The 15,679-nt window shown below is 39.6% G+C and overlaps 1 protein-coding gene across 1 annotated transcript in view; it reads left to right on the plus strand.

Moving 5' to 3' along the window:
• LOC140749293 (RNA-binding protein MEX3A) overlaps positions 1 to 11,872 on the plus strand; it is a 75,178-nt gene extending 63,306 nt beyond the window's left edge. Inside the window, exon 2 of the mRNA XM_073082350.1 lies at positions 9,570 to 11,872. Coding sequence (XP_072938451.1) covers positions 9,570 to 10,450 — 881 coding nt within the window. The 3' untranslated portion in view covers positions 10,451 to 11,872. The remainder of the gene's footprint in view (positions 1 to 9,569) is intronic.
• The last annotated feature ends 3,807 nt before the right edge of the window (positions 11,873 to 15,679 follow it).

Below are 15,679 nucleotides of genomic sequence, written 5' to 3' on the forward strand. Positions count from 1 at the left end.
GAGTTTCAACTAAAAGATACGAATTAAATAATATTTTCTAATAAGTTTCTTCTTAGCCATGGATACTAAGATAAATGTCTAGACGAAAACAGATGTTTATCTTTTGCACAGGCTAAGCATCTAATCCATGATTTCTTACTGCGGACATTCAGTTTTACTTACTCGTGTTGTCGCGTATTTCCTTAATATATTACAGAAAGCACTTTAAAGAAAGTATCGGCGTCTAGAAACAACTTATCGTATATTTTTACGTAAAGTTAATTTGCAAATTTAATAAATTCAAGTAGACCGTGTTCGCCCTAATGAACTTGATCGGCTATAAACAGCGCCAATGCTTTGCGACACAAGATAGCAAGAAACGCCTCAAAAAGGACAACTGATACCGAAATAACTGACTCGTCTTACCATTTCTCTTTCGTCGGAAAGGAAACATGTCTATCTCGGGCGATCAGAGTGAGATGACCTGCAACCCTCTCTCTCGCACCTACGCCACCCTCGCCACGTGTCAATTTGCTGCCCGCGCAAAGTATCAAGTCGTTGCTAGCCCATAAACGAAATTAACGTTTAGTGCTTTCGAAACAAGGTCTCTAATTACTTCAAATGTTCTCGACACTGTTGATACACACTACTCGAGTGCTAAGTTGTATCCGCTGCGTCTAAGCCATTAAAATTCCGACCGAGTTGCATCGAGTTCAAGATCGCTATTAGCTTGGAGTTACAAAGTTTTAGTTGGGGAACATTTGCCGCTCCACATTCGGTACGGAGATACTTCGCTCGTGAATTGGATGTTTTCAATAAATCTTACATTCAAATTAGTGATGAAATTTGAATAAATCAACATACTAGACTGCCTTCTGAGTACGTCTAGGTTACGTTTGACAAATTGTTGTTTGAAACAAATGTCAGAGGGACGTTGAACGTAGCCAATTTCAGTTCGATTAACCCCGCCTCGTCCCTCGCCGCACCCTTAAATCCCCTCACAGACTAAGATACCATTAATCATTCCTCAACGTATTAATGCTACCCACGAGTCCTTGAAATAAAAGCTTATGTTTATTGTGATAAGGTCGGAACCGCGTGTCACGCACCTGGCGCTTACGGCCTTGCGGACGTGCCGCACCTACTCCTCGTTACCTCTGTACCCCTGGTGTTACGTAAGCCGAGTGCAATGGCCGAATGAAAACACCAGGAAAAACGACATTTTCTTTCCCGCCAAATTACCGCACCTGCCCTTAATGCTCACCGTTTTCATTAAAATTAAATGATGGTGATAATTCACATCTTTTACTTTATGGACGCAGTTTAGCTTTCAATTTTTATTCTAAAAACAAAAGTTATGGTTTAAACATTTTTATACCTACCATATTAGCGCTTTAATATTTAGTTGGTTACAACTGAACAGAAGTTCTGTACTTAAAAGCGATGAGAAAAGTTTGAGGCCGAGAATTATTTTACTTGTTCAAACTTATCCTTACTCGTTAATTTAATTAAACAGGGGCATATTCAGATACGCACCTACGGTTCGACGTCCAAAACAATAAACATTAGCTATCGTTTTTAAATCCGCGGCAGACGTGACCCGAATCCAAACAATGCATATTTCATCGCACCGCGTGCGTAATTAGCGAGCGGGAAGCGAATGTGGGTTATTCGCGATCGCGAGTGGCCGCCAGGGGTTGCCAATGCACCGGTCGCGGCCGCCGGCGGGGTCGTTGACCGGTATCGATCGGGGGTGCGACACCACGCGCCCCTGCGGCGCCGCGCCCGCCCCGCGCTGCCTACACACGCGTCGAGGAAACTCTACCGCATGCGACACTTCCCTCCGCTCAAGACGCTCGAATTAACTTTTCTAGTTCGCGTGAGAAAGTGCTCGTTATGTTTTGTTCTTAAAATTATAAATAGGACGATTAGAATTTCCTGTTGCACCGATTTAATTACAATAATTATTGAATAAATGTTATATTTATGTATAAAAATATTTTTGTGATAGCCTAGTGATTAGAAACTAGACTTCTCAATCGTATGGGACGCAGTTCGAATCCCAGACAAGCACTTTTGATTTTTTAACGTTATGTACTATTATTTGAGCGTTGAAGGATACCATCGTAAGGAAACCTGCCTGAGAGTCCTTAAAAAAATTGCGTGGTGGACACCCTACTCAGAGAGGTGACCCTTACCCAACAGTGGGATAGTCAATTAACAATATTTTACTTTGATAGCACTTTTGATCTTGTAAACTTTATTTAAAATATTTGTTGTTATGAAGATTGTGACAGTTCTCAGTCGGATTCCAATATCGAGTTCATCTCGGTTAAAGTTTCTAGAGTGCGGTCATTTGACAACGCGGGCCGCGTCACTGTTGGCACACTCCCAAAATCATTACACTGAAACCATTTTTCACGTTCCGATAAAATAATGGTCAACATTATCATTATACCGTTTACCCATAAAAACCTGAACATTTATCAAAAATATACGCAATGTTGTTAATTCCCAGCGAAAGCATATCACGGTTGGAATAAAAAATACATTCGATCCAACAAAGCATTGAGAAGGCAGAATAGATGAAAACGCGTTCGCAGGCTTCCATTATGGGCAGGAAGCGCCTATAGCATTGTATAGGGAAACAGCTGTAGTGTAGGGTGCGCGGGAAAACAGCTTGCCTTTCGCGGGGGGATCGAGGTTGGCCACCCCAGCCAGGCCGCCGCCGTTGTTATGGTGACGTCCTCTGATTTGTGTTCTCCTGGTACTTGTGCCTAGCTTTTCCTACATCATAGACGTTAACGTAATTTATCTTTGAGAATTTCTTTCGCTACGAGAACCGCTATCAATTGTTCGTTCCGGAAAGAAAAGTATGGCTTAGGGAAAATGTAGTGTCATCAGCAAAAGTTATCAGGGCGTATATGGACGTATAAAAATATCTTCCTCTATGCTTAAGATACTTGGTCTCTCGGAAGGTCCAAAATTACCATAAAAAAATTATTCATGCGGTATAGTATGATCGTAAATGACACGGTTGAATACTTGCCTACACATCAGAGAGCCCTCGTAAATGGAATGTTTCAGCGTGACTGACAAGATATTTGAAATAGCAAGTTCTAATCAAAGGAAGAGGTACTTTACCTGCTGCCTCTTAATTGAGAATACGCAAAATTTACATATTTAATTTAAATATGTTTACACAAAAAATAAGTCTTATTTGGAGGCGGCTCGTCGTTATTAGCGCTTTGGGATCTGGGTAAAGTAGGCGCAGACAGGTATCGATCACTCTGGCGTTATGTTAGTCTCTTGGTACTTTAATTTCTGTAACTGAAATTATTTACGCCGTCACGGTTCTTTGGCATTGACTCAAGAAGGATTGATATAAAATAGCCAAACTTTTAAGGACAAACAAAACTTCAGGACAAAATGTTTTCCAATTTCAAAAATAACAATTTCAATATTTTTTTTACTTTGATAGCTTCAGCAATGTACGCGTGTTCACGTATTTATACGTTCACGTTGGAAAATAACCACACAGAATATTCAAAATGGCAAGCGGATTACGAATTTCTTTCGGTTTCAGGAAGCTTATGTATTTAACTTCCCGCAAATATTCACGTACATGTGGTTTATTTATTGCAATATTCGCTTCTCCCGTTTTTGTATTTTGGGATTTACATTTACATTTCTTATGTAATACCTGCTGTTTTAGATACTGCGGCCTATTGGCAAAGCAAGTATACTTGATCAGTTGCTTCTAGTTAATTGGAACAACCCAAAATGGGCCTACATAAATAGGCAGACTGTAATATACTGCACCTTATCAAACCAGCATTAGATTAATTTGTCGCGACTCATGTTTAGGCCTCCTTAGTATCTACAGACATTATACGTGTCAGTCACGGTCCGTGACAGGCAAAGTCACATATTTTAATAATATTATGCAGGCACACGCGGTTGTATTACGGTAAGTATAAATCACTCAATACACATTGTAAGAATACTTTTTGACTGCCACGGCATGCGTATGACACGATCTATAGCTGTAAAAAAAGCTTTTTGTGTAAAATGTAAAAGAACCCTCATTTAACTTAAAAGTACTTACAACAAAATACTAATATCATAAAACAATCTTTTGTTTATCTTAATAAAATTAATTTCAATGATCCTGAATTACACCCGCTATGACAATACCGCTGTAAATTTTCTTAAGTCATGGGGCGGTCATAACCAACATTACGTAGGTGTTGCCCAAACAAGTTAATTATGATAATTTGTGCCCTCTCAAGTAGTCTCTCCACCCTCGTCAATGTCCCAGCATTAAATCTGTGTTACGTACTATGTTTGCACAGATTACACTGTCTGTCAAATTGGCCATGTTCTAAAAACTGTGTTTTGTTACTGTTCTAAAAAATCACGCTTACGAAAAGTCGACCCAATGTTTTTTAAAACATTTTTACAATTTTCAAAAATAAAACTATCTATAAGCGAAGTAGTCTTAACACAATATCATTTACTTAAATTTAAAAAAGTTATATAATAGCAATCTATTCATAATATGTACAAAATGAATAAAAAATATAAAATAAAAATTAGGTATACGTAATAAATACCTTACTAACAGAGATTGACATATATACCCACCGCCGTCCACAGTAAAATGCTTTGCGTAAATAAGAAAGTTTTACGATGCAATAAAGTGCAGAGCACTGCAAGTTTTGTACCCTTAACTAAAGCCAAAGTCCAAACACTTGTACAAACTAATATAACAAAGAATTTAATATAAAAATTACGAGAATGACTTTCGTTTATAGTAGCTACATAAACACGGTTAAATATATTAAAGCTTCGGGCTTTACCATCGGGGCGCAAACCGCGAAGCAACCATAAATCAATGTCAAGCCATCATTTCTCTCGAATAACCTCGATTCAGAGCCTAGACTTTCTAAAGAAATTTAGCTAACATAATGTTACATGCTAGCTATTGAAAACCATTGTAACGAAATATAATTTAAACATTTTTAATCGTTATAGCAATAGTTGTTTAACAATCACTTTAATTGCAATTAAAAGCTTCTCAACTATAACTGAAAATTGCGGCATCCTATTAAAATCGTACTGATTTTGAGCTGAACAAAAGTCATAAAAAATGTTAATCATAAAAATGCTCTGGGTACTACGAGCGTAGCGGGGGATGGGGAGCGCTGACCCGGTTCGCTACGGCGTAGAGTGCACTGTCCGCTACGTCGTAGACGCGTAGCACCAGCTATATACGTAATGCGGAACTCTATCTCGCTAACCTTATTCTCACTGTATTTTTATGATATTTTTAGTAATAAAATATCAGACAATTTTATTATAATTATCATAGTGATTTAGTTGACAATAGTAGACATTGAACATAGTATGATATGGATATGGATACCATTCTTTTAATATTTTTTTGAGATTTCCTATAATACAGATATTACATTGAAATATTGATAACCCAATAGTAAAGATTTGTGTCTCACACATGCGTACTTTAGATTTCTTATAATGTTCTCATCATGTAGAGTCTACTACATCATGTAGAGTCTACTACAAGACATGTAGTGTCTACTAATCCGCACTTGGCCAGCGAACTGAATGACGGGCTAAACCCTGGTTATTCTAAAAGGATATCCAAAGTTATTAATAGAACTGTAATGGGTTGATGATTATAATGAGAACATAGCATGTGTTTAATACTACGAAATCGGAAGGGACGATGTCAAATAAAAATAAGGTAACCTTATTTAAGTTATAAGGACAAAGTACACGAACGTGCTTCGATATCGTTTAAAATTATTAAACTGGAACCGAGTTTTGCGAGTTTACGAGTAACACGAACCTGTTTTGATTTAATTTGGGGCCGGATAAATGAATATATCGCTTCGAGCGGCTTTTTATTCTAGCCCTTTTACGGTTAGTAATCCACAAAGAGCTATCAGATATTTAGGTTTTGTAAATTGTTTTTGTTTGGTAAGAAAATTTTCTAGAATTGTAATTTAAAGTAGTGTATATAATACATAGTTACAAAGAGATATAAAGGAGCAATCTGGTAAATAGATAGTGTACAATTTAATGATCGTGGATGTCACCACCGCAATATAGCATATTCGGAGCTCACATAGTGCGTGCGTTATCTAGATCTGCGGACCTGGCGCTCTTGAATAATAAATCAAGCGTACTGAGCGTGTACGTTATGTGTACGAGATAGGGCATGTATTGGGAACAGGATACATACAGGCTAAATTTCGGTAATGGTAAATCCCTCTTCATTTAATTAGGGCCAGAGATCGTCAAATGTTATTTGGATTAAGGCTAATGTTTCTTAGTGCGAATGTATTTTATTAGCGGCAATCTTATGTTAATAAAGTACTAGGTTTTTTCGCGGCTTCTCCAGTAAATTTTCTTTTACTTTTAGGATAGCTTCGTTTTAAGGCCTAACATTCTCTCCCTGATGTTTTAAATGTTATGGAGCAAATACGGTATTATTATTCCCTCTCGGAGAATAAAACATGATCTTATTTTTCAATTAAAAGTACATCAAATTATATCGTTGGTTAAGAAAAGTTTTCGTATAAAAATCTCAACCCGCACTTTCTTCTTAAAATAAGTAATATTTCACAAGAACGTATTTTTCCCGGGAAATAAAACTAAAAATCTTACAAATTGAATTACATAGAGCTACCCGGTCTTTATTGCAGGCATTCCGCACGAGGTTTATGAAGGCCTGAACGCGGATCACTCGTCTAAGACGTTCAGAGCCTTATTTGTAGAACATTTAAAGCGGGTCTGTTACCGTTTCCTTAGTTTAAAGTTCTAGGGCCGTTCAATTGTTATCCTATTGTTGGATCCAGGGTCTAGAATAAGAAAGGGTTAAGTCCATAATCTACTATGCTATTGGACTGATAGACATATAGTATTAGGAAACCCATAAGAGTGTAGGATTCCTCACGATGTTTTCTATAAGTTAAATTTCCGTTGTACCAACTTGGAAGGGTCAGAGATGCATTTAAACCTGCGACCCTAAAATTAAGTTGCAGAAATTCGTACCACTAAGTCATCACTATCAAATGCTTATCTACTTAGAGTATAGTCAAAATATAGTGAGTAATCATGATAAAGTAAGCTAAGACAATCTTTGCAAGTTCAATATTACGAGCATCAAATTACAGGATCAAAGGTTTCAGTTGCCTCTAAAACTACATTTGCCTTTTGTTAAAGTTAGGTTTTGAAGTCAAGCGGCGCAGATCTGAACGCCGAAGCAATTATGTAAATACAGTTCAATTAACTACAATGGAATTGATGCTTTAATGGTTGTATTCGCAGTTGTACTCATCTGCTAATAGTACGCAAACAACACTACATATAAGGTATAGGAATGAAGTATTCATTGAACGTACACACAATTGACAGAAAATACTACAGATTCATCTAGGATGAAAGTAAAATAAACAATAAATTACAAAATATCACTTGCGTAAACGGTGAAGAAACCTCCTGACAGTTTAAAAACAATATTCACAAGGGTGTGTGAAGTCTACTAATTCTTCAGTAGCCTAACCAGTGCGGTGAACTATAGCCTAAACTCCTCGCTCTTAGAGGAACCCCGTGCCCAGCAGCGATACAGTTAATTGTTGGTGATGTAGCATAGGACAACACGAATTCATAAATCGATTCTTTATTTGGCTTACATTGCGCTGTAGCTTTTATTCATACGCCTAAACCAGATTAGCTTCTATATGCAGCCTAAAGCAAATATGTACCAGGCTCACAGGAATATGCAAGAGATCTGTTAGCATTAGCAGGTTCTTGCAAATTGGGGTTGCGAGGGAATACTGCAAGCTGTATTTAAACGTACAGAATAGTGCCGAAAGGCGGCTGTTAATTTGTCGAGATAGTCGTGCAGCTGGCGCGGTGCCAGCCCGAGCCGCGCCGAACGGGGGCTTAAGCTTCTTTATGGACCACTACCATTTTGAAAAATACTCATTTTATTTCCTTTGCTTTTCCGAACGCTCGAAACGAAGTATTGAATTGAATGTTGAGACCATTCTCGCAAAGATTCTTTAGATTTGTATTACCCATTCCATCCGTACTAAAACGGAACTTATGATGACTCTACTAAATGTTTTCTTTGATTTAAATGCCAATGGATCCTTAAAATACTTAAAACTTTATTCCCCGTCGCAAACAACCAGCATATTAATCAGCCAGGGTACATTCTGCCTAATCTAAGTCATGTCGAAAAACGATCATTTTCCACCTCCATAAATTCCCATCCATTATTTCAAAATCACCGATGCGATCGACCAATTTCACACCTTAATACTTTTACTTAAGATTCAAACTAAATAAAGATTTGTTTTTCCTCTACGAGTGCGTTAAACGCACCCAATTTTCAACTCTATGTTGTGGGAAAAGTAAGTAAAATCGTTTCAAGTGACTAATAGCAGGTTAACGCTCCGGGTCACTGACCTGTGATTCACAAAACTACCCTCGATTTGATATAGGCTTTTCCCATTTGTAACGGCTCGGGCTATACGTGTTTTTCACGCAAAATGAATTTATTACCCCGAAGGAGCAACTGAAAGTATGAATAGTTGGGGTTTCAGTGGAATACGCCTTTGGATTATAACGACAATGGGTCCCAATGAAATATGTCCCTACTTCAGAATATTATTCTTTTCAACCCACTACGTTTCACCACATCTACGTTTAGATGGCTGTTATAGTTCGCCTAGTTCTTGATTAGTTTAGTGATGACAGACTTAATATCTGAGATAGAAAATACTAATAAAATTAAAGTTGTTAAAAAAATCAAAATTAGGTCCTGCAAGCGTCTTAATAAAACAATGGTGGTATCGATTGTGGGTCGCGGCGTGCTCGGTCGCGGGCCAGGACTCCACACGCTATGTTTTGCCGCATTGGGGTCGCCCGAGCGGGATGGCCGCATTTCTAACTTATACACCAGTGCGGGAAGGAATCTGCGGAGCCGGGAACACGTGTACGACTTTCACCTCCCCACATATTATACTCTTTATCCATATTGTAAATAAACATCATGCAATAAGTCGTAATAAACATACTTTTAAAAATAAATCGTTAAAAATATCATCGACCACGTGGTACATTTGTGACGAGTAAAACATGTATATCGCGTGCGACGAGCAGACGTCGAGTGACGTATTCGCTCCACTAACCGCATGACAACGACCGGCGGGGCGCGGGGCGGGCCGTCTGGGACCATGCTGGCGCGAACAGACCTCTGCCAGCCTCGCCGCAGACGAAACGTACGTCCGTTGGCCTTCACTTCGCTATCGAATCATGCTACGAGCGGTTACATCGCAGTACTTACTCACGATCTTTGATCTGAAACAGGCCTGCGTTGGGCACCAGATCTCTTCGCTGAATTTATACTCTAAATCACTTCAATCTTTTGCTCCACGTATCCTTCTTTACGAAAAGATATTTTTCTCATGAATTCCAGCACGTAAAATTCAAATCCAAACTTACCAGTCTTATGACGAATGATTTTTAAGTTACTCCATCTCTTGTTTCAGGATGCAAGATCAAAGCTCTGCGAGCTAAAACTAACACCTACATCAAGACACCGGTGCGCGGTGAGGAACCCGTGTTCGTGGTGACGGGTCGCAAAGAAGACGTCGCGCGCGCCAAGCGCGAGATCCTCTCCGCCGCCGAGCACTTCTCCCAGATCCGAGCGTCCCGCAAGTGCGGCGCCGCGCCCCCGCCGCCCGCCGGCGCGCCGGGACACGTCACCGCGCAGGTGCGCGTGCCTTACCGCGTGGTCGGCCTCGTCGTGGGCCCAAAGGGCGCCACCATCAAGCGCATTCAGCACACGACGCACACTTACATCGTGACGCCGTCGCGCGAACGCGAGCCCGTGTTCGAGGTGACCGGCCTGCCCGAGAGCGTGGAAGCGGCGCGCAAGGAGATAGAGGCGCACATCGCCTTGCGCACGGGCGCGACCAGCGGCGCAGGCGCGGGCACCGCTGCGGCACCCGCCGACGGAGAGCCGCTGGCGCAGCTGTACCGCGCCGGACTAGCTTCGCTCCTGCGCCCCGAGCAGGAGGCCGCGTTCTCGTCCGCCGGCTCGTGCTCGTCCGGGGGCTCGTCGGCGCGTCTCGGCGACTTGCTGGGCATCTGGTCGTCGACGGAGCGCGACGAGGGCCTGGGCGAGTCCCCGTCGTTCGAGTCGCCGGGCGCGGGCGGCGTGTGGGCGTGGGGTCCGCCGCGTCCGTCGCCCGCGGCGTCGCCGGCGCGCGCGTGCGCCGTGTGCGGCGAGCGCGGCGTGGCGGCGGCGCTGGTGCCGTGCGGCCACAACCTGTTCTGCCTGGAGTGCGCGCAGCGCCTGGCGTCCAGCGCGGCGCCGTGCCCCGCGTGCGCCGCGCCCGCGCACCAGGCCATTCGCATCCTATCGTAAACCGCGCCGCGAAGCGCCGCACCCGCTCCCGCCTCGTCCGGGACCGATCTTTTTTACTTAAATCGTTACGAAAATATTAAAAAAATATAAGTCGCGTAATCGAAATCCTGGTGCCAAAGTCGGCGCCTCGCCGGCACGGCCCGTCCGCCGCGCCGTACCTATCGTAAGTCGGCAGAGTTACTCACGATATATTTTCTTATTATGAACGTTTTTTATTAGGTCGTCGAGCGCCCGCCGCGCTCGTCGCCTCAGAGAGAGTCGAGGTATGTTACGATAGAATTTCGAAAAAAAACATAAAATTTAAAAAAAGTTGTATAATTATTATTATTATTAATAGCGTAAATGACAAATCGAAAATTTATAAAGCTTACCTAACGTAGTAGCGTAAAGTATTAAGATATCGTAATAATATAATAGGCACGGGACGGGCGGCGCGGGGAGCGGGCCGCGCGGCGAGGGCGGAGCGGCGGCCGCTAGCTAATGTGTTGTTGATAGGAGTTAGGAGTTAGCAGAATAGGGGATAGGGGCTAGGACAGAAGGATAGGTAATGCCGGGGTAGTGCGGAGTAGGCGCCGCCGCCCGCCCGCCCGGCCGCTCCCCGCAAGCCATGCTCACATTATTTTGACTATACGATTATTGCTTAAATGATAATACACACTATGATTATGATAATATTAATATAATGTTTGTTTTAAGTGTGTTTTAATGTTTAGATTTTTATTGTAATGTTTTTATGAATGATTTTTATCTGTACGATTATTATTATTGATTAATTATTATTTTATGTGTTGACGATGTTTTTTTGTGATTACGTGTGCCCGTGTCGCGGGCCGAGGCTGCGTATGCTCGTTTAGTGGTTATGATATCGAATAATAATAAATTTAAATAATAAATGATAAAGAAATAATACGACTTCATTCATTATTATTATAAACTATAGTAGTTTGTAGAACGATATTGACTAACCATTAACTATTAATACTTATTAAGTATTATTATTATTATTATATTATTGAATAAATTTAAAAAATGCATAATTATATTTCATAGGAATCATTATTCTGTATAACTCTAGTTAAATATAACGATAATAAATATTGTATATGTATCGGACGACGTTGTTTGGTTTCACGGGGGGCTGCTTTTATGAATTGATATTTTTTTATTTTTTTACCGTTATTAGTTTTTGACTTACTCATGTAAAGATATGCGAGAATAAAAAACTGCCTATTAGATTATATTTTAAAAAATAATGGTTGCGTAAAATCAGCCCCCGTCGTACGTAGATCCAGTGATTTCGATAATTTTATTTTCATAATAAAATGGTAGACGCTTTAGGTTCAAATAACGTTGTGAAATTTGTGAAATTTGTAGACTACATATCTTATTATAAATCTAATATAAACTATAAATTTCGAATAATTTCTTTTATTTTTCCTTTCCCACACACACAACCTTAGATCTAAGAAATGTATTTTAATTAAGATTATCTAAGAAACAAAGGTTAATTACAAATGTTGATATTCGAATTCTCATCTCTTTAGCTCCAACGTAAATGAGAAATAGGTAATTGTTTTATTAGATTAAAATATTTAGAGGAACATTTTCATTTAAAGTTTAACATAATAATATGACATGATTTAATGTATCTATTTCTACACTTGCTACAAATTTCTGGACATTCACCCAGGATTGTCTAGTAATAAAGTCATTAATCATTAAGTGGTTTTATGAGATTATTTACTTTTTAATATACATCAAAATAGAATACTAGTAAGTTTGGGCATAGTTAAAACTGTATATCACATAAAGTTAAAAATAAATCAATTACATAATTACACAGCCACTTATTCGTTATATATATAAATGTCTGCCTTACCACGGACCATTGCACCCAACACGATACAGGGTATAAGTCTACGACTACGACATTTAAATTTTAGTACTGCTGATACTGTCAAAATACGAGTATACCAGTAGGTGTTCACACTAACACTGATGATATCATTATTCAAACCGTAATGTTAAGCACAAAAACACATTTTTCACCATATTACATTGCAACTTACGCCTGTGCATCTACGCTACGTCTACGGGACCTACACGCTGCCTCGAAACTTAAAGGCGCTTCCTCACCGAAGCATTCGCTTATAACAGTTCAATACGACTTTAAACATTACATTACAAGACTGCCTTCACAACTGATCCATTCGTTTGTAATGTAAACAATTCAAAATTAGAAATTTTAAAAATTTACCATATTCTGTAAAATCTTCTGTTCCATCACCAGTGGTGGACTAATGTCGTCAGGGGCCCGGAAATTTGAATGGAGGCCCCAGTATTTCAGTGATAGTTTCATTTGGGTGACCTTTTTTACACTAACATATCCCGGCGACCATTTTTAAGCTCATGACACATTACATATACACTGCTTTTTAGTCTGAAGAATTAGCAACTGGGATTGGGGGCCCTCAGGACCGCTAGTGCTCATCACTGAAAAGGTACAAAACATATCATTACAGTTTGCGCACTGTACTCGTAATTCTCTCTACACATTACTCCTCACTCACTAATGTAATGCTTGAATTTGAATTGTTACAATAAATGCAAATTCTGGTGAAGCCGCCCTAAAACCTGGAAGTAGTTGACTTTACGGCCCCACAAACAGTATCCATAAAGTTAAGGGTTCACTGCAACCCTTGAATATTGAATATGGACCTCGGATTCTTGTGACCTCATACACAAATCACACCTTGTGACCTCACACACATTGCTATCAAAAGTTACTTGTTGATAATACTTTGTACGTATTTAATACCAATATTTAATTAAATAAATAGCAGTTTCGAACCAGACTATAATTATGCTATATTAGTAGCATGTGGGACACCTGAATTTTAATGGTCATTACCGCTCTTGAAGATTTGAACTTTCGAATTCGAACTACATGAGGTCCAACATAGATGCTTACGGCTTTAGGAACTAGGAACACATTGTATTACTTACCAATATAGTCGATAAGGTATTTGCAAGCTGGGCCCTGGCTTGTGCGGGGCCCTGACTCTGCCTTTCCTCTCGATGACAACTTACACCCGATATATTTAATAAAATCTTAAAAGATTGTGTGTCAGCGAAGAAAAAAAAACCGTCTTGAATACCTTTCGCCTGTGTTAAGGGAGGTCCGGACCTGCATCCGGATATCCATGTCATCTACCCTTACCCATTACGAGAAGACCTGCCAGGAGCACTGTCACCCTACAACAACCCTACGGTAGCCACCATAGTACAATTACTAGGAGCTCTACCCCCTTTGCATTACATATTAAACTTTAACAATACATATTCCTGTGCAACAGAGACATGTTTCATATAATATGTGATAAGCTTACATGTATATGAGTAAATTGAACGAATAGTTGAATCAGTAAGTCGTGGCGACGGGAAGGAAACCTTAAAACTTTATGAGTAGGCTTAACCGACTTAACCGGTGCGTAGACAAATGCTCTATCTGTTATTATTACGTCCAATTAAATGGATGTAATAATAGCTGCCTATATTGTATTGAACTGGTTATTAGATATTGATGTTTTCTCTTCATTTTTACCAATGTAGACCAACTGGTATCGATATTACTTATTGTGACGCTATTTACGTTTTTTTAATAGTTTGAAACTTCTAAGCAAAGTTTTAAAGTTAATATATCTTGAGCTTCTTATGGTTTATTCTGTCCATAAAAATCTGTCATAAACATTTTCGTGCAGTATCTATTCAGTCGGACTTGAACCCGTGTACTCTGCGTAAATGAAACTTATATAGTCTTTACTGAAACTTTCTACAACGTATACATATATAAAACTATTATAAAACATTCACAAACCTTCAATCATAATTATAAATTCCCATTTCATTTATTCAGTTAAAAGGATAATTAATTCTAGTGTAGATTTTGTAGTAAACTAGTGTACGAGACGCCCACGCACGTCCAGCCCACGCAGCCGCGCGGGCCAGACTGGAGCCAGACGGCCAGCGTAGACCCGCCGTAGACCTAACTCGGTTAAGCCTGCGCTGAGCTGTTCACTAGCCAGTCACGTGATTCAATACGATCTATCCATATAATCTTCATCTACTGTCGCCTATAGACCATCTATACAATTTTGTCTACTAAAGATCGGGATTTGACAATTTCAAAAAACATTGGAAATATAAAAAATAGTTTTCACATATTCACATACCTTATGTGAAGTCTACCAATACGCACTTGGCCAGCGCGGTGAACTATGGCCTAATCCTTCTCATTCTGAGACGAGACCCGTGCCCAGCAGTGGGACAGTAATGGGTTGATGATGATGATGATGATGAAAAAACATTGAAGCATTTTAAAACATTGAGTAGATCAATAATTTATTATTAAAAACGTGATTGTTCCTAATTTTCCAATTTTTGACAATACCTAAATTTTATACCTTACCTATCTTTACCTTACCTACCATATCTACCTTTCTATATTACAAATGTGACGGCCTTCAAGCTGTAAAGTGCCTCTTACTAAATAAATTGTGACCTTGTTTGAGGTTTAATTAAACAGGACTTGTAGAGAATTGAAGGCCCTAGGCCTAAGGACCTGGAGCGAAGTCCTCCGCACCCTTAGTTACTGAGTTGGAACCCTCACTTTATTAGAATAATGTTTCTTCTTTCTCTCCTCTCTTTTACTATCAATCTTTTTACTATCAATCTTTTTACTATCAATCTTTTACTATCAATGTGAATGTTATTGACGCCTGTACCCTTACCAGAGGAGTTTTTAAGTTTCGACAAATATGCTGTTTTGGTATTTGTTTACGTATTGGCCCATACGATTTCCTAGTTCTGACACAATCCGCTAGGGGCGCTGATTGGAATTTGTATGGGCAAATACGTAAACAAATACCAAAACAGTCATATTTGTCGAAACGTAAAAACTCCTGGTAAGGGTACTGTTATTAAAAACCAATCTGTCCAATTTAACAATAAATTTTTGACAATTTCTATAACCGCGTGGCGGAGCGGTCACCATACCGGTCTAATTTGCAGAAGGCCCGGGTTCGATCCCCGGCCACACAGATATCTAAATGATGAATTTAGGTTTCTGGGTCTGGGTATTTATGTGTTTGTCTCTGTGTGTATCTATAACACCCACGATGTAGGAAATCCTAGTGTAGGTTTGTGAGTGTAGAATGGGTTTTAATTTTA

This window comes from Epargyreus clarus, unplaced genomic scaffold (assembly GCF_041222505.1).
Source record: "Epargyreus clarus isolate Ecla_fem2 unplaced genomic scaffold, WU_Ecla_fem_2.2 ptg000017l, whole genome shotgun sequence".
In the NCBI taxonomy this organism is placed as follows: domain Eukaryota; kingdom Metazoa; phylum Arthropoda; class Insecta; order Lepidoptera; family Hesperiidae; genus Epargyreus; species Epargyreus clarus.